At 41.7% G+C, this 22079-nt stretch overlaps 1 protein-coding gene across 7 annotated transcripts in view; it reads left to right on the top strand.

Annotated features, from left to right (window-relative positions):
• znf516 (zinc finger protein 516) overlaps positions 1-22079 on the top strand; it is a 48672-nt gene that overhangs the window by 11123 nt on the left and 15470 nt on the right. For 6 of the 7 annotated variants that reach the window (XR_003273747.1, XM_026183699.1, XM_026183700.1 and 3 more), the window contains exon 2: positions 18524-20757. Coding sequence is in view for 6 of the 7 variants with exons in the window: in XM_026183699.1 (XP_026039484.1) it covers positions 18990-20757 (1768 nt within the window). In the remaining variant the exon portion in view is untranslated. Of the gene's footprint in view, positions 1-12123; positions 12311-18523; positions 20758-22079 lie in introns of those variants that run through there. The other variant, XM_026183703.1, reaches the window with a different exon arrangement.

The following is a 22079-nucleotide window of genomic DNA, read 5'->3' as shown; positions in this document are numbered from 1 at the left end:
AAGTTGCCTTTGTGTGAAAATTTGGGAAAAACTTTGTGTAGATTAAAAAAATCTGCAGCTTCAGTGGTTTTCATTTTTAGTATTCATTTAGTAATATCACAGTTATAACTGTATTTAATCTTTGACAGCATCATATCCAGTGCATTTAGCCTGTTAAGAACAGAAACCTGTTTTTGGTCTCCCATTGTGTTTCCTAGTTGCTGTCTGCTTTTTACCTCTGTTCCCAGCTGTCTCTCTGTTCGTCTGTTGCTCCGGGCCTTGCAGTCAACTACACAGGAAAGAAGAGACCAAAGATAGGGAGCTTTTTAGCACCCCCTCCCCACCTTTTCCCCCCCCCCCCATCCACAACACACAACCCTAACACCCCAACATCCACAGCTACTAGCAGCAGATGCAACAACACTCTTGACGCTTTGTAAAGAATCCCTCAGCACACAGACAGCCTCCCTTTAGCTATCTGCCTGGCCTCAGTGCCCTGTTCCTACATTGTATCCAGATGTGAGGAGGATGGTTGAAGGGAGGAAGGTAAAAGGGCCCCTGGTACTGCCCTCCCCAGCCCTAGACCATGCCAGCTAATCCCATCCCAATAGCAAAGATTTATTAACAAACTCACTGCTAAAAAGAAATGAGGCCAGCAGAGCAAATACCCCAGATTTTCATTTCAATATTTGCACGTTTAAATGCTGCACATAGCAACAAACAGCGCAGTGGCCGTTTCTGCTCTTTTACCCTAAAACTAAAACCGAGGAGATGAAAATCTGTTGCTCTTAAATACAACTGGCTGCGATCATCTAATCCCTGGCTGCAGACCTCTATTTAAAGAGCGTAGCCGCTAATCCCATCGGATTATACCTGACCAACTGTACAAAATCACCTAATTAATAGTCTTAAGGATGGTCACAAAAGGCGGGCTTCCCTTGAAAATAAGACCTTAATAAATCATACAAAAAATCTGACCCATATACAGAGTCATAATCTCGGGCATAATCTCAAACACAGAAACAGGAGACTCAAGGTCAGAACTCCTCATGGTCAGGACTCGTCTAGAAACTAGAATCTGGAAGTGGGTCAAAAAACTCCCAAAACATTTTAATGCAGTAAATGCATTACTTTACACTGAATCATACTGAGACCACTGTGAGATGTAAATTCCCCCTTAAACCACTGCTATAGTTGTGCTATCTGTAACGTCGTACTGGCTTACTGCTGTACATATACTGATATGACTCCTTTAAATGCATATTGATTTTTTTTTTAATTTGGTTTGTGTCCCAGAAGCAGGTGGTGTACTCAGATTTAAGTATCTGGGCAGCAAGCTCTGTGCCATGAGAGGTAGAACTAAGGAGGAGGTTTTACGGAGCTGTGTGGGTGAATTAGAGTACTTGTATGAGCAAAAAAAATCAGTTTGGGCCAAATTTAAGTTCAAATTTAGAACTTCTGTTTCTATTTTCAAACGTCAATGGAATTGTTATGGGCAGCTTAAAACAAGTGCTGCTACTAAATGTGTGGAACTAATTTAGACTGCCTTATTAGATCAGTTCAGTGCATGAGGTATTGGTTAATTCTACAATAAATACGTAATTAATTAGGCTGCATCACACTGGAAATATAAGCAACTAGTTTTCTTAGTCTCTTGCCCTGACTCTTTCCAATGCTTCCACATTATTGTCCACGTGTACGACCACATATATGATCCTAAACTATATTTGTTGCTATGACAGTGCCATATTTTTTTTTTCCTTTTTGTATGGTAGAGCCCTGCTTATCTTGAATTGATATTATTGCAAATGCAGGTTTATCAGCAGACTTTGTGTCTGCCTCCATGTGTTTATGTTTCTTATTAGAAGTTAGCTGTGTCCATTTTTAGTAACCCATCCTGCCATCTTCAGTCAGTACAATGTGTTGTGTAAAGTTGTCCACTGGTGCGGTTTGGAGAGGGGGACTGTGTGTAATCCTCAATCCTCTGTCCCTCACTTCATGTGTGAGCTGTTGCTTTTTAGCAGTGGTTAGGTGGCTGGTTGCCTGGTTTAAATGGCCTGGGTAATGCAAGCAGCTCCCACTGGAGGTTTCTGATCTCTTTAGGGAAAGCTGTGCAAACATCACTGTTTGATGCAATATTTGCCTTCTCCTATATTATCCTCAGCTGCCTGTCCAATTTAATGACTCAACATTAAGTGGTGAGCTGCGTCAAGCTGCTACAATTAAGAATTTGGGCTTTTTCTCAGACTTTCATTATCAGAATACAAAATTGATTGTTCACTGAAAAGAAGACTTGATGGGTAGATTGCTACAACTACATAACTTGAATGGTTATGGCTAAGCACATAACTCTAACCCTTCGTTGTCTTAGAGTTTTTCTTTAATATAATATACAGTCATCTTGGTGCGATAGACAAAACTTAATTCAAATTCAGTCAGATATCTCCTGGAAGTTAAAGAGTTCATCGAGATCGAGCACAGGCAAAGCTGCCAGACAGCCTTTTTTTCTACAGTTTGACTTGACCTTCAGGAGGTTTTTCATCTTACATTTTTAAAAAAGTTAACACAATAGAAAGGTATGGAACACAGTGAGTTAAAAGATCCTACAAAGTTTCTCTGATCATGAATTGAACCATGGCCATTGTGGTTGTGTGGTATGCCTTAACCACTGGTGCACCAGACATAATATTTCAGGAACAATATGTTCTGTCCAGAATTGAATGATAAACTAACTCATTAGCAGTGTAGGGACTAATGCGTTATTAGGTAACGCGTTACAGTAACTGCGTTATTATTGTGGTAACGAGCACGGTAACTAGTTATTATGCCAAAATCAGGAACGCGTTTATCGTTTCTGGGATTTAGATAGGGTCGTTATTCGTTACTTCGTGTGTTGCGTTCGACTTACCTCAGAAATTGAAACACGGACCTGGGAATGATGTCACACTCGAGTAAACGGTGTTCTGGTTAGCCTCGTCAGAGAAGTCGGGGTTCCAATATGGCGACGCCCTCGAAAACGGTTGTTTTGCTAGCCCTCTACAAAAACAAATTACTATTAAACACATATGCAGCTCATCTGCAGTCTGGAGTTACCTACATCTTCCTACTCGGAAGGCAGAATTTCCGAGTTCCGAGTACAATCGAAAGCACCACAACTGCAGTTTCCGTGTTGGACATAAAAAGTGCACGTGACGCTGTGACGTAGGCTAGAATCTTAGACCACTGAAGCACTAAATCTACCATCATATTTGATTTATCTACATGACCTGACTGGAGGAAATATTATTTTGGTTAAATATTGACTATTTATGTGGCTAAAAATATTTATTATTTTATTTTTCTTTGTGAGGCTGAAAATACTTTTAAGTTTGCCCGCCATTACTGAACATGAGGTCTCCAGTTGGTGCAGTTCAGCTGTTTTCAGTTAAGTTTACAAAGAATGGACAAACCTCACTGTGTTTATGTTGAACCATTTTTGCACTAAATTATTTGCACTATTTTGATACCTACAGCTCCTAAATGGTCTGAGGTACAGTTTAGTGTTGGCACTGCTAAAAGTATACTTTCTACCCATTTCAATGATAAAAATAAATATACCTTTCAAAAGTTTATGTCGTGTTTTGTTATCCACTGCTTCTTCCTAGTGATACTACGTACAAAGATTAGATTTATAACACTGTTGCACCAACCCCAAAATTATGTGTTTGCATTTATAGAGGTTTGAAACAATAGAAATAGATTAAAACAGACAGATAAAAAGTGAGACACAAAAACAAACATTGTTCATTTCTAATTTAGTTTCATTCATTTCATCATTAACTTGCACTCACACTACTACACTGACATTTTAGGTTCAGGCCATTAGGTGACACAGTGCATTTGTGGCAGGATAGCACTAACATGTAAGCAAGCTAGAAGACTGGCATCCTTGCTGGTATCCAGTTAGGGAACCAACACATTAATAAGAGAATTCTGAATAAAACCAAAGTTAATTTCCCTAGTAACTAGTTACTTTGAAAGTAACGAATAACTTGAGGTAACTGAGTTACTTTTGATAGTTACATTACTAGTAATGTAACTAAGTTACTAATTTAAAGTAACTTACCCAACACTGCTCATTAACTTCATAAAGTCTGTTGTAGACTACTGTAGCTCCATGAACACACTGTGACAGCTAAAGAAAAAGGCAAAGCCTGACTCTGAAAGAGTCTAAACACACTATTACTCTTTGAGGCCATAATTAGCCCCAAAGTTGCTTTGAGGTAAGCTACCAGAAGCATGGTAGCATATCAATAGCTAGAGTAACAGCATGCTCTTTGTGATTTTTAAAAGAGGTAACACATGCTAACCTTCCAGATTTAGCATCTTAACATGTTTACATTTGCTAACAAATTAAAATTTGGTGCTCAATGAAAATCACATTTAGTACAGGTTATGCTCATGAAAGTATTATCTCAATAAATACTCGAACGTCAATAAAAGTTAATGGAAAGTCATTGTGTAGAGTTTATCTTGGAACACAAACGTTAGCCAAAAAAGGTATTTCTACAAACTAGAGATGTCAAGCTAACTTAATGATGGAACTGTGTGTGATTGTACAGAGCAAAGGTTATGTGGGCAAGTAGGCTACTCTTTATAGTTGTTATATACCTTTGTTGCCATCATGTTTCAATCTGAATCAAAGTACTATGATAAACCATGTTTATCATCAGTCAGTGAGGTGCTAAATATATAAAATTCAACTGTTTTAATAATATAGCGCTGATGCCCAGCAGCTATCACCTCAAGGAATTTAATATTGTATACTACAGACCTTACAAATGAAAAGTACCACTGAATGATTTTTCTACTGAAAGCTTCAGTTTTTATTTAGCAATAATAAATAACAGGAAAATATAAGAACTACAAAAATTATTTCATTACTAAAACTGTTGTTCAAAAAGTCTGAAAACCTAGTGTTTCAGAAGTATTAGAGATTTTGTTATAGTTTCACAAACTCATACACTGCATGTACAAGATACTTGAATACAGCAATTTGTTATCATTAACTTATTTGTTATCACATAACCTATTACTAGACAGGGTGGCAGCCTGACGTTCATGCCAGTATACGTTCTGCTTGCTTCTACATGTCAATATGGTAAACCCACTACTATGTAAACAGTGCAACTGGTGCAGATCAGGTTGTGGCATGGAGTTTTATTGCAAACGGGCAGCTTGCATAATTCTGCTTGTTTGCCAGTAGAATGAAGTGATCTGGTTTTCTTAGGCCCACCTGCATCTGGAGGGAAAATAAACTGACATTGTGGGCTGATTTAGATGCATATGGAGTGTTTTCCTCCCTGTTTTGTCATATGTATATTCATCTGTTAGAAACACTTGAAGTGTCTTGGATGTAATTTACTTAGTCATTCACAGGTTTTTCATGTTTTGGAGTTTTTGTGTGTCACCTACGCAGGTGTTGTTCATCTTCCTTTTTTTGTCATGTTTTGCAAGAAAACTTGTCAAATGTGACTTTTGGCTGCTGCTTCTTTGAAACAAGCTTGTTCAGTTAAACCTCTGAAGACAGATGTTCCATCAGTATATATAGTAGCAGATTTAGATCTCTTTTTTCACTGTTATGTACAAACATTAGAAATCTGTAGTGGGAGATTTGTTGTTGTTGTTGCCTGTTTGATTTAATATTTTTCAAGTAAAATATATCAAAACAAAGTAAGAAAATTTCCTGTGTTTAAGAGCTCATGCAGGTATATGAAACGTGACAAACAGACATGCATGTTCACACGCACACATCCACATTTGAGCTGCACAGCTTGGTTGGAGGAAGAGGGGAGGGGGTTGTTACAGTGTAACTATACTAGCAGATTGTCTCTGTAGGACTGTTGGATGAATGTTAAGAGACAGTGCATTCTAGCCAATTTCCTGTGCTGTGGTTACTCTGCAAATAATCGCTGTGATGTCTGGTGTTGGTGTTTGGACTCAGCTCTCCTGAAGAATTTGATTACAAGCAAAAAAAAAAGGGAGAAAATGCAGTACTAATGAGCTAAAAGTTTTTTTTTCTCTTACCAATCTTCTCAACAGACAGTGGTGATTTGCAGTCCAAATTCCTAAAAATATTGCATGCGCCTGTAAAATGGACATCTGCAGTGTGCAGCTCCAACGCTGCAGCTCTCACACTCTCTCTTTCTACCTCGATCTCCCACATCTTCCCTTCTCGCTCCTCTCAGTCAGCTCTTATTATCCTAATCCATCTCCTGCCATGACTTTACATCACTATTTACCACTTATCTTCCCTCTGCTGCCCTCCTTCTCATTATTTGCTCAGCCTTTTCTACTCTCCCTGACATGCATCTATCTCCCTCTCTTGTTTCTGATGCTGCCTTGTTTTCCTCTGTATTGGTTTAGGGTTTTTCCACTGGGCGGGTTAACAAGCCAGCATGATTTCATCAATGTGAATCAGTCAGCCTGATAAGACGTGACCCAGATGGGATCTCCAGTTCTTTTTATACAGCCATCAATCACAACTACCTAGCCACATAAGCTCACACTAACAGTAATGCCTGTCAGCCTGTGCACAGCCTGAAATATGGCATGTAGCTTTAGTGCGCTCTTTAGAAAAACTCTGTCCCACATGAAAGACTAACAATGTTTGTTATTCTCATCTTGCATCCCCAATTCCTGCTTGTTGCTTCTTTTTTTCAAAATTATTTTTGGTTATGAAATCCTGGGCAGATGTTACAGTCAGTGCACACACACACGTGCACACACACACGTGCACACACACGGGCACATAAACAACTCCCGGAATATTCCTCATAATGGTCAATAATAAGTTTACAGTAACCTCAGTGAACTTTGTGGAATCTTATATTTGCGGTGGTGTCACTTTCATATTCCCACTGTAATAATCCCCCAAGGCCCACTATGTTTCTAGGTCAGTGATTTTATAGACATTTGCTTTGTATGCTAAAAACGTGTTAGCTTAGGAAAGAAATAGAAAAGTATACTGATACACCTCTCTTGCCTGTGCAGTAAATGTTAATCTAGCACCAGCAAATTAGCTTAGCTTCCAAACTAAGAAAATTTGCTTGGCTTAGCTTCCTAGCTAATGTTGCTACGTCGCTGCAAATTGTCTCTTTGTTCTTTTAAACGCACTCTTACAGCATGGAAACAAAAAAACAAACAAACCAGTCCTAAATTTAAACTTGTTATGTTTTCTCAAATTTCAAATTTTACAGGTTAACAAACAAAAAAACAAATCTTGTTTTCAGTTATTTACTGCAAATTTTCATTTTGAAGATGGCAAACCATGTCTGTTCTTTAAATTATTGTGGTTTACTAACAATACAAGTAGCACAGTCTGTGTAAAAGATGACTGTAACTGCTGTGACATTACCTATTTGTTTTTGAAGTGCCCTTTTAACACCCCCGACCGTTTCCATTGTTGTCATCCTGAGAGCCAAATTACCCCCCAGATGTGATGAGGAGGGGCGGGTCTGACTCTAAACCTACTTGGTTAAAGACCTCTGACCAGTTGTTAGCCAGTGAGTTTCAGTGTGGTTTCATACCACAGATAATCCTCTATTTTGAAAAATAGATTACAAAATAGACTCTATTGTTTATCCAATACGACCCAAAATGAGTAACTGAGCCCATAAATTAAACAGTAAAATGTTTACGAGGGCTAAGTCAGAAATCTGTTTCCCCATAGACTTTTATAGAGCTGAAGTCTTTTTGCAATCACAACTATCACCATCTGGTGGCCTTCAGATGTAATGCAGGTTAAAGGTACTTCTGTGTGAGCTACATCATTACTCAGTGAGCAAATGGGTGACTGGCCAAGTTGTAGCTCTACATTTGTATGGCTGTGCTAAGTAGTGGTTTCCCCCTCATCTGAGAGGTTTGCGAGGATAAGTACCTCTAGAAAAATAGTGCATCAGAAACTACTCAGTAAGCTCTAGTTTTCTCTAATAATTTGGACAGGTATTTACACAGAGATAAATTAAGTTAAACACTGCAAATGTGGGCATCATTACCTGACCTTTGTCTTTGTCTGGCTTTTTTCTTTTTTGTGTGCTATATTAGAAATCTTCATTATAGAAAGTAATGCTTATGAACTTGTTTTCTTCACGGTGTCTTTGAATATTTAGTCCTCGTGGGTTTATAAAGGGGAAGTGCCACTTACCTACTAGGCCAAAAACAATCAGAAGTTCAAGGTATCGGCTAAAAGAAGGAGCGCTAATTAAGCTAATGATCTGCTGGCAGTGACTTCATATCTGTGGAACAGGTTAAGTGTTTCAAAAGAATGTGAAACTTGTGTGGGCTTGGGTTCGGTTATTAATGTAGCTTAGCTTTAACTTAGCAGTACACACAACAAAGTGTTTTCATGCACATTTGACTACTCAGTTATTTAAATGTATCAGCTATATATTTACCTATATATTATTATTGTTTGACAGCTTTACATTTACTTTTAAGTTTAAGCAGCTGACGCACACACACACAGATGGATAGAAATGCTACGCCAGTGTGCTCTGCTATGTTTGCCTACCACCTAACATTCAAAGCTGTATAACTGAACTGACCAAAAATAAGTGAAGTTCCTGTGTGAAATGTGCGTAGACTGTAGTCTGGTGCAATTATTGAGAATCTTACTTCCACTATAGTGTAACTCTGACATTGTTAGAAACAACAGTTATGCACCATGTCAGTGGGCATTAATTCAGCAAGCTAGCCATGACTTTATTATGCCTGATATTTTTGTCATATACCATTAAAACAAGCTATATGATAGCTATAATAATTATCTGCGACGCTCCCATCCACAAAAGCAAAAAAAAGTGAGCATGGCATTACTTTTATTATACGCTCTTATTCGCAAATCCACATACAACTATGTCTTTAAACTTTTTTTGTATTCTACGTAGCAGTTTTTCCAAGGGAAGTAATTGAATTTTGCCCTGAGGTTACTTTGTTTGGAGTTTTGTTAGTTTATTGTGTGTGTGTGTGTGTGTGTGTGTGTGTGTGTGTGCTTGTACTCTATTTCAGTGTGTGAACACCCCACAACAACAACAACTGGCTGTTTGAGCCCACACACTATTTCTGTAGTAGAGCCATCAGGAGATTTCTGTGGAAACCCTCCCATCCTGTATTACACACACACACACACACACACACACACACACACACACACACACACAAAAAGACTCAAAAACAGATCTGTTGCCCTGTTTGGTTCTCATATGTGCTCTTGACAACTCTTGCAGGATGTGATCTTCAGATTTTGCCCAAAGGTAAAGGTTTGAAAAGAAAAGCACAGCAAGTAACGAAAAAGCAAATAACCAAGCAAATCAGCAGCCAAACAAACTGTATTCAAGCACACACACAAAACCGCCCCACATATTCTGAGAGACACCTAATGCAACACCTCGGCATGGACACCTTTTACGTTTTCCAGCAGAACATTGGACGCTAACACATTTTAAATACTGTGCTGAGGAGGGTGATGTTGAAATTTGAGATAATGTTTGTGGAAACTCTCCAGTCTGAAGTAAAATTTCAGCCTTTCTAAAAAGCTGCAAGGGGAATCATGATAAACACAAGGCCTTTAATAAATCGCATTGCCATAGCTAGCTGGTAAAATAAGCAATAAGTTAGTTAATTGTGATTTTTGTGAGTCGATTACAAAAAGATCTTCTTGGCTGTTGTCTCAGTGATGCTCGGTCTTTGTGCTGTTGTTTGGGCGACTTAGCGCAGGCTCAGAGACGCCCATTAGTATGCAACAGCTTGATCAATACAAAATTTACTCTATCCCTCTCCCACGTTGATTGTGTGCAAGCGACATCTCCACGTGTTTGCACCTGTGCGCAAACTCGCTAACCGCCTGACTATCTCGCCTCAGCAAGCCACAAAATAAAAGGGTTACATCAGAAAGTGTGACAGGGTGGAAGACTGGTGGCCAACTTTGAGGTCGCTGGTCTAATTACACTTCAGAGAGATTGCAGAGGTCGCGCGGGGCTGCGGGCGAGACTGAGGAGAGTGCAGAGGAAGAGGATGAAGAAGGCAGGGAGAGTGGACAGTAGGGAGTGGGGTTAAAAGAGATGGAGAAGTTTCAATTTAACTCTACTGCACGAGTGGCTATAGTGCCTTCGCCACTGTGCTTCTTCATCTTTCTCCCAACCCTAATGCCTTCAGTTTTACCCTGAGACAAAGCATATAAACGAGTTGCATTTGCGGCCTTTCACACAGATCCGAGCAGTAAAGAATGAAACGTCTTATCTTTGATCAAACACTGCTGCGACTCTCTAAATGACTTGTTTGTTTTTGTGTGCAGAACGGTTCTGCTTGAGTGGCCCTAAATGTCTTTCCATGTAAGGGAAAATCAAAAAAGATCCCCTTATATAAGGACATTCTAATCATCCTTACATCCACTCCAGTGCTTTAGGATTAAGACTTGGATTTAGGGGTTGTGGTTAGATTAATGTTGGGCTCGGGGTTAAAGTTAGGTTTAGTGGCTTAGGAACCAACGATTAAAAAACGCAGTCTTGCACAAGAAGTCTTGTCTTTTGCAAGAAACGTGTCTGCTCGTTTTTGAACTTGGAGGTAATTTACGCGAGGGTTATGATGGTTTAGTCTGCGCTGCATGGTGACAGTAGATCCTAGTTTGTGTATGTGTGTGAGGAATGCTGCTGTGGTTTAGGAGAGGGCTAGAGACGGTGTGTGTGTGTGTGTTGAGGGGGGCACTGTGGGCAGGAGCACCCAGGGGTTAACGAGCGGTGTGAGAAAAACAGGCAGAGTTTGAGAAGGAGGGGGAGGGAAATATGCACACACTTATACACACACACAGAGGAAGCCGAAGATGGTTGGGTCCATAAGAGCAGGCAGCGCTTGTTGGCTTTATACTTGTGGGAGCAGGTATCAAACAATGGAAAATGTAGTGTTCTCACAATTCTTGGCAGGGGGGACAAAAGTACTGGCCTTTATCCATTTTCATGTGATACACAAGAAACCCCAAAATATTAATAATAAATAAATAAATTAAAAAAACAGGTGTCTCTTTTGATTGCAGTTGCAGCCACAGTGAATCGTACTGAAAGACAAAAGCCTCCATTGCAGTGTGTTTGGTTAGTGTGTGGGCCTGAGAACTGCACTCTTCTTTTTCCTGACCCGTCCAGTAATCCCACAAGCATGGGTGGGTCACTAAAATGTAACATGACAGTACTGACCCAAACACCTGCCACTTCCTAAACACACACACACACACATGCACGCACGCACGCACACACACACACACACACACACACACACACACACACACACAAAAGCGCACATACATAAACAGAGACCCAGTGGGATCTTTCTGTCCAAAAGGCCCTTCTCACGCAAATAGAGTAGGCAGACAGGATCCCTTCTCAGTCTATTTATCAGAGAAGGGGGGGTGGCGGCTTGAGGAGAGACAGACAGCATGGACCCCCTCTATTGTTCTGGCTGGGTTTAAGGGATGGGTGGGGGGCGTAGGGATGGGACCAGGGATAGGATGGGAATTGGAGACCCCAACAATGCCACAAAACCCCCCACTGCTCTTCCTGCTTATGAGAATGACCTGCTCTGACAAGAGAAGGAAGAGAGGAAAAACTATAATATCACTCAGCCCACACCGGACCCTGATTGGTCAGAGATCTGGTTATAGATTAGCCCTAAGTGGGATTCAGTTTGGAGTCAGTCAAACTCTGCCAGACCTCGTTCAGAGAACACCAAATTCTTTAGGGGTGGGGTGCAGGATGGCAAAATGGAGGAGGTCAGATCTTGTCATTAGACTATGTTTAATTTGTTAAATACACAATCAGAAGAATCAGGCATGAGTGGGTACAGACAGTCTGAGCCAGAATCAAAACAAGTCATTTAAAACTAGTCATTTGTGGGTATCGCAGCTAGCATTACCAGGAAGAATCCAGCACAAAATGGGACTAAAAGTCTTGAACCCACATCTGGACCACATCCATCTGCAGTTCATCTCTAAAGGAAGTCAATCTCCTGTCTAGCTTTCTCTCTCACACACACACACACACACACACACACACACACACACACACACACACACACACACACACACACACACACACACACACAAGCATATTTTTGGTTTATGGTGGAGATATGTGAAAAATGTTGCAGGGATGATGACATACATTTCTTAGCAGTGCAGGAATAATGTACACAATTCTGAACATATTTTACTGACACAACATGTTTTTTTTTCTAGAGTGAAGAAAGAAAGTTTTATGTGTGTTTCCTTCTCACAGCTGCTGACAGGATTTTTGGTATATGGCATGTAAGTCAATAAATAGTACTTAACAGCAACTGGAGCAGAGACTGATCTGTGAACCACAAAAAGTTGATTCTTTTTTTGTTTGTTTTTTTTCCCAGCTACGGCATTTTTACCCTAAAAATGCCAGAACTCTGTGTGAGTGTGTGTGTGTGTGTGTTTCTTTTTTTTTTTTTTTTTTTTTTTTTTTTTTTGTGAACATCCTGTAGGTGTGTGTTAGAGATGCCTATCCGGCTGTGGTCTATTTCTCTCTCTTCATTGTGGCACATACAGCAGACCTCTTTGTCTGCCAGTTTAGAGCTGGGTGGGAGGTGAAGAGCAGTTTGTTCATAATGGATTATTGATTGGTCTGAGAATACACTGCGTGTGTGTGTGTGTGTGAGTGTTTAAGACTCCATCGCCTCTGTCCCACTCTGAGCATTGAATGTCTCCACTTTATGAGCAACTGTATAGAGGATAGTAAGTTTATTTGTAAAGTGCTCCCTGTATGTTATGCTCCCTGAAGCTGTGTGCGTGCGTGTGTGTGTGTGTGTGTGTGTGTGTGTGAGAGAGCCCTTTCTGTATGTGCTGTTAAGCTATCAATGCTGCCTGTATGAAACAGTAGTAAAAGCCAACATTGTGCATATACGGACGTTCAAAAGATGTGTGTGTGTATGGGACATTAAAAGACCCCTCTGTTTTGCTTGTTGATTCCACAGTTCCCCCTGCATGTATTTGTGTGTGTGTGTGTGTGTGTGTGTTTATTTTAACAGAAGGTCCACTCTTTATTTTTCTCCCCCTCTGTCTATTTTTTTTTTTCATAACCTCAAATGCTGATCTCTGTGCTGCTGTGTGGGAGGGAAACAGATCCCATCTCTGCTGAAGGATGTCCCACATGAGAATGACCTAGAGTCGTTACCAGTGATAAGGTGACAGCGTGAGTGACTGACTGCGTTATGAAAGCCAATCTCCTCAAACCCGGGTATGGGAGATTTGTGCCGTGGACGCCTCTGAGGCGACTGCTGTGATGGAGGCAGAATGGTGGCATTTTCTGTCACAAAAGAGCAAAACGGCGAGGGCGAGCAAACGGTTGCAAAAACTGTGCAGCCAAATGGGAGCATGCCTTTTACTCACATGTTCTCTGCAGGCAGAATATACGGCCTCTAGAGGGTGCTGTTGCAGCTGGTACTCTTAAATAAATTGTGCTTGCCTTGCTACCAGTGGTGGATCTAAATGGATGAAGCTTGGTTTTTACGTCTGCCTTTGCGACGGCACTGCTGTGTGAAAACAAATCTGTAAACAGATCCTCTGCTTGCACAGTTTGACACAGTTTTTGTTTTTTGTTTTTTGAGATTCTCTCCAGATGTGAACCCCGGAAGATCCAGAAACAAAAAAAAAACAAAAAAAACGAGCCAAGCTGCTCTGTAAAGGTTGCGCAGGGTTGGGAAAATGAGAACGGATTTCCTCCTCTTACCGGTTTACAACTGCTAGGGTTTGGCATTCAGAAGGCAGATCAGCTGAGGTGAACGTGTCAGGAAGGAAGACAGGAAAAGGATTGTTTTTTTTTTTTCTTCTTATTTGATGCAGCAGTCATTATCAGCTGAGTGTGTGAGACTCAAAGGAGGCTTAAGTGTCCGTTAATGGCATGTCTGATATCTGAGTGGCAGTTTTGCCAACTGGGTTTAGACTGATCATTGTGTTTGAGGGCGATCTGTTTCCTGCAAGTAACCAAAAAAAGGTTAAACACTCCAGTTACGAAGTAGCTGAACTAAACACAGTAAACTAGGATCATTTTCCAGCTATGTGCTCTCACCATCTCCAGTCCTATTAATTCCTCCCCTCTTACTGTGCACGAGGTTAATTAGCTGGAGGATGTCAATGGCAGTCACAAAGTGGAATGGGCTCCGTGTCTCAGAGAAAAACTCCTATCCATTTATTGTGCCACGGTGATCTTTAGTAGAGCTTCTATCTCTTTTTGTTTTTGATGACTTTGATGATTGGTCATTTTCTCTGTCTCTCCTGGACTGTTTCTCTCTCCTTAAGCCAATTTGTCTTTTTTTTTTTTTCTTCATCCTTTAGCCTCTATGGCGACAAGCCTGCATTGTTTCCCTTCTGGTGGTTAATCTCATTACATTTCAATTGGCACATGTGCTTGTCTGGTGGATGACAGGCTTACAGTTGAATAGTCTCAACCCCTCCCAACCCTCTTGACCCCCAGTCAGCAAGGCCATTTAATAGCAAATAAGATCATTATCCTCTGTTTTTAGCGCCAGAACTGGAAAAAACTACTAAGTACTAATGAGTAACATTAGGCTGGAGACAGAGAGCAGATGGAACAGATTGAGGGGAAACTGAGGTGGATAAATGGCTGTGGGTAGATGGCTTTGTTTTCCTTATTGTCCCTCATCACTTGAATTTCTGTCTGTTACAGTGACAACTGGAGTCTTCTCGTGATAATATTTGGCTCATATAACAGTTTATGAATATCTTCTCTAAGATAGCTACATAAATTAAACACTGCGCCATGGGTCATGGTGTTAAAATAATAAGGGCTTAGCAATTACAGCAGCAAACTGTGGTGCTCTTTCAGGAGGCTGCACAGATGAAATGCAGATCATGAACTTACAGTAGTAATTATTCTACATACAGTGATACTTCTAATGCTTCTGATCTAAATCAGCAGCTATGCTAGCGGCTCTGTGACACTAAATTTAGTGCAGTGCGCTGAAATTCTTAAAATGGCATTGAAATATTGAGCAGGTCTATTGTTATCTAGTTTTCTTTGTATTAGCATGTTAGCATTTGTTGCCACTAAAAACAGAGTGCAGTTTAGACAGATGAGGATTTCATTAGTAATTCATTCATAAACTGACAAACTCTTGTATCAATTCTATGCAAATCCACGACACGACATCAAAGCCCAGTGCATCCAATAGGCCTCAGTCACACAGGCCTAGAGACCTGTCAGCAACCCCCTGTCAACCTCCGTTTGCTAGGAAAAAATGTGTACCTTTTGACCAGCTGCTGTCTGTCACCAGCTAAAATCAGTATCAAAGAGGGTGTGACACCAAAAACCTTGGAGTTGCTTTTGTTTCCATCAAATTGCTGCAGTTTGCATGGACGGTGGCAAACTCCTTGCAAGTGAGCGTAGCAAAAGGTGAAAAATTGCTATTCAAACCTGAAACAGAGAACATTTGCCTTCAAATAAAAGTTGTGCTTTAACGCTGCGTCCCGCACGTTTCAAAAGGAACAACTTTTGCGCATGGACTTTTCACAATTTTATTTCTCATTTGGAAAGTAGCTTCCAACTGATTGCAGACTAGTCCGTTTTTCCTTGCAAACGGTTGGTGACCATAGCAACTTGCTAGCAACCAAAGCAATTGCACGGAGGGTTTTCAGTATAGTACAACCTTTTGTTAACTGGTGTTTGCCAAAAGGTTGCCGACCACTATCTAGGCCTGTTTGCCTGGAGCCTTACATACTGAGATCTTTTTAAATTGATAAGCAAAAACTTTGAAAAGGACCACAAAGGTCATATTTGGGGTGGCTGTAGCTCAGGTGGCAGAGCAGGTCAGCCACTAATCAGAAGGTCGGTGGTTCGATCCCAGGCTGCCTCCTGGCTGCATGCCAAATATCCTTGGGCAAGATACTAACCCAGTGTTTGCCTACTGGTGGTGGTCAGAGGGCCCGGTGGCGCCGGCAGCCTCGCCTCTGTCAGTGCGCCCCAGGGCAGCTGTGGCTACAATGTAGCTTGCCATTGCCAGTGTGTGAATGGGTGAATGACTGAATGTAGTGTAAAGCGCTTTGGGGTCCTTAGGGACTAAGTAAAGCGCTATACAAATGCAGGCCATTTACCATATTTAATCGCCTGCATTTGGGTTATGCATGTCACTGCCATCCACAAAGCCATGCCCTTAACACTGTGTATGCTTTTACAGGTTGACAGTTTTCAGTTAAACAGAAATAAATTATGATTAACTGTATTATGTTTAGACAGTTGTCTCGATCTGATACAGTACTTTATTTCAGGGTAATGTGAGGCACAGCTCCACTTATGGCAGCAATGGTACGTCTTCACTATAAATCTTAGCAGACTAAGCTCGCCCAGAGGAAGCATGGTAGCCTACTGAGGCTGATTTCAATAGCATAAATCATTCTTGAGAGATAGATAGCTTTGGTGCAGGGTAGTCATTTTCAGTGCAAGAATTTAAGACACATGATTGTTCTGGTGCTAACTTTCCTCCTCCACCACCTTATACTCTTATGATTATGATCAATTATCCACTTATAATTAGAGCTCGGCAGTAACTCAGCTCACGGGTTCTGACACTTTATGTATAAGCCTGTAATAATGTTGTCAGTCAGATTTCACATAGTTCATGCTTTCAGGCAGGTTTCCCATGGAAATCTTTTCATGCTTGAGAGTTTTGTGATAGTAACTTATGTGATATGTCCGGTTTTATAAAGGAAAATGTTTCCTTGTTTTAAATCAACAGGGTTGCCTTATGCATTGATGTTTTAATGAGCTGACGGTTAGAAAAGAATAAAGATGTGAATGACCTTTAATCAGTATTGTGAAAGAGTGGGACAGCCCATGAGGAAAAACGTCAATATGGTGAAAAGTAGGCACTTTGAACAGTATTCAGGGTACACTATGGCTAATTCAGGTTAGGCCTGGATTTTCGGGATTATTGGTATAAAGAAATGTCGTAGACACAAACAGTTTAAGAAAATCAGTATTTCACCTGTTCATGGAAATACTGTGTATGCAGTCAACACGGAAGTTTCTGTTTGTCTCATCGCTCTCTCTTATCTATCTCTTTCTGTTTGACTCTCTCTCTGACCCCATTCAACTCCAGTCGAGAAATAGAGCAAAGCAAACTGTCTGAAGAGCCACTTCCTGTTGTGTACTTAAGATCCCTGTCATGTGATAGAATCAGTTGAGACGGGTGCATGAGGCCACTGTGGGGAGGGAATATGGTGGCACTGCTGATGTTGCTGATGTGAAAGCGACCCCCCCCCACCACCACCACCACCACCACTCCTCCAGCACAACCCCCACCCAACTCCAACCCCGATTGTGTAAAGTGTCGACTCAGCCATTGTGTCAGAGCCCCCACGCTCTCCTCCCACCCACATCCCCACCCGACTCGTGCACAATCACTGCACACACATCCACGTGCATAGTGGCAGCGAACAGTGCAAGATACAGACTCACAGTGTCCTATAGACACACACGCGCACACACACACACGAACACACACCTAAACCCTGTACATTTTTGTCAGACTGTTCGGTGGGCAAGAAGGTCAAGTGCTTATCACCACAGTGAGCTTTGAGGTCCAAGAAAGGTTAGGAAGCTGCTTTTTGAATAGGGTAGCCATACATACTATGGTATGTATATGAATACATTATACTTGCTAAACTTGTAAACATTGCTATTATGAGAATGGAACTGCATTCATGATAAAATATTCATACCAAAATGCTTACTGTAGGTTGATAGTAACTGTAATAGTTCTATTATGAAACCTTCAAAAGGAAGATTCTGCAGCTGCTTTTTTTTTATTTTTATTTTTTTAAATGTTCTGCTGCAAAAAGTGACAATTAGTCCATCATTTTAAAGTGTGACTTGAAATGAGAGCTATGGATGAGTCATTTGGCTCATTGTGTCTTTTTCTCAGCAGTGCTGTCAGTGACTGCTGACTTTATCTGTTGGGAGTCTATGTACAAAACAAGTCCATTTGCGCAGGGCTGTGCAGCTTTACATGGCTTTGGAGGTACAATTCAGGGACGCACGTGATGGTTATGAAGCAGATTTAACACACAGACAATTATACGTTAGGGCTACATCATAGTAAAAGATGCAAAGACATCTTTCTTTACCTTACACAAGCGTGTGTAGCTTTGTTAGGTTAGTGACTTTATAATTAAGTTAGCACAAAGTAACAAATCATAAACAACATATCAAATGTTATTCCTCGTTGCTTCGTTTTAACATTTCTTCCATCGGAACTCCAACAAGCAGGATAAAGGTTGTTTTTTTTTTGTTTTTTTTTAATAAGAATATGTCAGACCCCGAGATCCTTGCATCTGATAAGCCCGGATGTGGCATATACATCTATGGCTGTGTACACAGCCACTACAGTGGCTTGTTGAGGTGGATTTAGAAAACTAAAAGTCTTCTTGAAATGATGCGCTGCAGCTGAACTAACATGCCTTTCTCATTTTTATTCACAGGTGGATAGTATACGTGTGGGTCCCCGCTTAAAGAACGCTCGCCGTTTGGCAGTACAATGAAGACCAGAAGAGTAGCGAATGACCACCTCTGAGGCAGAGACCTTCAGACATGCCACTCCACCGACACAATGACATGAAACTGCGTGAAACTTTCACATTATTTTGACAAAGAGATTGTTTAAATCTCAGGTATTATATGCCGACCTTTTCGACCCTGAGAGAGCAAATGACAAGTAGCTGTTTGTGATTTGAGTCACCGAGGATGGCTATATTGCGTGGCATCCAGTGACTAGACTTCAGCTGCTATATTAGTAGCCTGATCGAATGATTGAAGGCAGATAGTGTTTTCAACGTGCCAACAAGGACGCATCAGACATCTCTAGATGTACAGCTGCAGATAGCAGTAGTTATAAATACTTTTTGAGCTTATGAAAGGCCACCTAGACAGGGTAGTTTAATTCATACCATGAATCCCAGAGACAGTGTGGACGTAATGGAGACTCAGTCAGGAGGTCAGAAGGAGAAGTTGAGCGTAGACAAAGCCAACCCTAAAAATGAGATGGAGGCTGAGGACGACAAAACTCCTGGGAGTTACGACTGCAACATCTGTGGACGCAGCTTTCCTTTCCTTAGCTCTTTGTCGCAGCATATGAGACGCCACACGGGTGCGCGCCCTTACAAATGCCCCTACTGTGACCACAGAGCCTCGCAGAAGGGCAACCTCAAAGTCCACATTCGCAGTCACAAGCTGGGCACGCTGTCTAGCCACCACTCCAATGAGGATGAAGATGGTGCTGCTGAGGAGGAGGAGATGAGGGTTTCAGAGGGTCTCGATGGAGGCACCAGCCCAACCAAGAGCAGCTCTGCCTGTAACCGGATGATAAATGGGGATGGCGGTGAGGAAACCCGTAGGAAAGTCCCTGTGAGGAGCATGAAAAGGGAAAAGTCCGTCACTGAGCAGCGGCCTTACTGTTGCCGTTTGTGCGGCTACGAGGCCCAGCGGGAAGACCAGCTCCTCAGCCACATTGAGAAGGTCCACATAACAGCAGACACAGAAGAGGAGACCGCTGTCAAGGAGGAGGCTGCGACCGAAGCTGACGTCATCCAGCCCCAGAGTGACGGGACCTTCCCTTGTGAGACTTGTGGTCAGGTCTTCTCCCAGTCCTGGTTCTTGAAGTCACATATGAAGAAACACGCGGGGATCCTGGATCACTGCTGTCGCATATGTGGGAGACGTTTCCGCGAAGCGTGGTTTCTCAAATCTCACATGAAAACACACAACACCAAATCTAGGTCACGGTCAAAAGCAGAGTCAACTGAGCATCCAGCCACCATCAATGATGTAGCCCAGGATCCTGATATTGTTACCGGCTCCGTTACTTCTGTCTACCAAATGTGCTCCAAATGTGGAAACCTGTTTCACAACAGAGAGAGCCTAAGAGCCCACGATAAAGTTCACAGTCTCGGCTATAGCAGGAAGTCCCCGAGCCAAGGGAGGCCCGATGATGATGAGGACTCCCCAGCTGCTAAGAAACGTTTCCTTGACTACTTAAACCTCCAGCCTTTTGAGGGAAAGAACCAGGATGAAGAGGAGGAAAGTGAGGAAAAGATAATAGGTCAAAGAATCCCAGAGCTAGATCCAGTTTGCAGTTACCAGGCCTGGCAGTTAGCCACTAAAGGAAGGGTTGTGGAGCCGGTAGAGTCTAGTTACAAGGCCTCTTGCGGGGCAGGAAGTATCGGAGAGGAAGCCCTAGCCGGTGCTGCTGTGGTTTTTGAAAAGGAGAGCAGCCGTTATGTCCTGCAAGGTCAAGAGAAACGCAGTTCGGGTAGACGCAGCAGCTCCGGTTTGGGAAGCCACACCTCTTCAGGGGACCGGACACCAGACAGCCTCAGTGATTCCGAGTACCGGCCTTCGTCTCGTCAGGACAGAAGGCGCCCATCCCAGTCGCAAGCTTCTTCCTGCAAGTCCAACGAGTGCTTTGAGTGTGGCAAGGTGTTCCGCAGCCGTCACCAGATGATCGTCCACCAGCGGGTTCACAGGAAGGATGGAGGCAGGGCCTCTGTTGGAGACAAGGAAAGAAGCGCAAGAGATGAGCGATGGGGCTCCACCAGTGACCCAGAGTCAGGTTCTCCCAGCTGGCCCAGCACCCCGGGATATGGAGATTCTCCACCAGCTTCCACCCTTGGAGACCAGGCCTCAGAGATGGGTACTGCAAACTCTGGAGAGCTTTCGGGTTAGTAAACAGTATTTTCTATTGGCTTAATCTTGTTTTATTCCCTTTTTATTTGTTTGAAATAACCCTCTTCCATTATAGATGCCACATAATATATAATATACGCAAAGAGCTGAGGATCAATTAATGTGATGATAAGGAGTCTAGTTAAATAAGCTATGACCAACAATTCTATCAAAATATAATGTGAAACATAAGTGTAGAACCATATCTTGAAGGATTTTAGGCTCAGGAGTGATTGTAGTGCTTTTAAAGCCTTGCAGTAAATATCTGCTGATGAAATGTGCTTTGTGAAGCTGCAGCTTCTCAGCTCATCAGCCTTTATAGAGTGGGAAGTAGAGCCACCATGTGGCAAAATGTCCAAGTTACATATTTGTGCACGGCACTCTATAAAAACAGAGTGCCGCTCTTAGATGCCATTATATATGGTCAATAAACTTTAACAGTTGCCGGAAAGTCAGTTTACAACAGTGCCATTATTATGTAATGCGGAACAATGAACGGTTAGCAGTTAAATGAGAGTTTGTGCCTTTCAGCGGCATGTCAACAGAGCAGAGGACATTTTTGGAATGCCTATCATTTTTTTCACCTCCACAACCAATAAACACTGCCAAGCAAAGGGGGGAAAAAAAGGAGAAGAAGAAGAAAGGACACCCATAATCATGGGTTAAAAATGCTAAAGGAGGAATTCCTGCGTTACAGCTCTCTGCTGTTTATCTTTCAAACTTCAGATTTCTGTCTGCACAGCTACGGGACGGCGGATAGCATAGAATTGTTGTGATTGTTTCTTTTCCTCCCTGCTAGTACAGAAATGCAAAAATAGCAGCAGCATTTCTTCAGGCCTGATCGAGCTGTGCGCTATTTCAGGTCTTCCTGTCTCAGGAAACTCCCCTCACCTCCCTCCTGCTTATATGTGTGTGAATATGATTTTTTTTTCCTCTCTCTGATTTGTGTCTTAGCCATGAACACATGTTTGCTTGCTTCCCTTAACACACTGGTATTGTTTATTATATAATAACAAATTATTAGCTTTACTGGGAACATCAAAAAGTCATTGAAGGCAGGCTCGGACTGTTTTTTTTTTTTTTTTTTTATAGTTGTGCAGCACTGTGAGGAATTCACTCTCTAAAAAGAACAATCTGAGACTGCGCTTGACTGTGTGAGATTGTGTTAGTTATACTAGAAATGCCTAAAATCTCTTTTAAACATTTAAAAAATATTTTTACGTGTGTACAACAGTGATGCAAAATTACAGTTTAGTGTGCACATTGCTTCATCGAGGGAAGGTCAAAGGTAAAATGAAGGTAGCAAACACCGCTGAA

This window comes from Astatotilapia calliptera, chromosome 11 (genome assembly GCF_900246225.1).
Source record: "Astatotilapia calliptera chromosome 11, fAstCal1.2, whole genome shotgun sequence".
NCBI classification, from domain to species: domain Eukaryota; kingdom Metazoa; phylum Chordata; class Actinopteri; order Cichliformes; family Cichlidae; genus Astatotilapia; species Astatotilapia calliptera.
The sequence above is the reverse complement of the archived record's forward strand: the minus strand, read 5'-3'. Positions and strand labels throughout refer to the sequence as shown.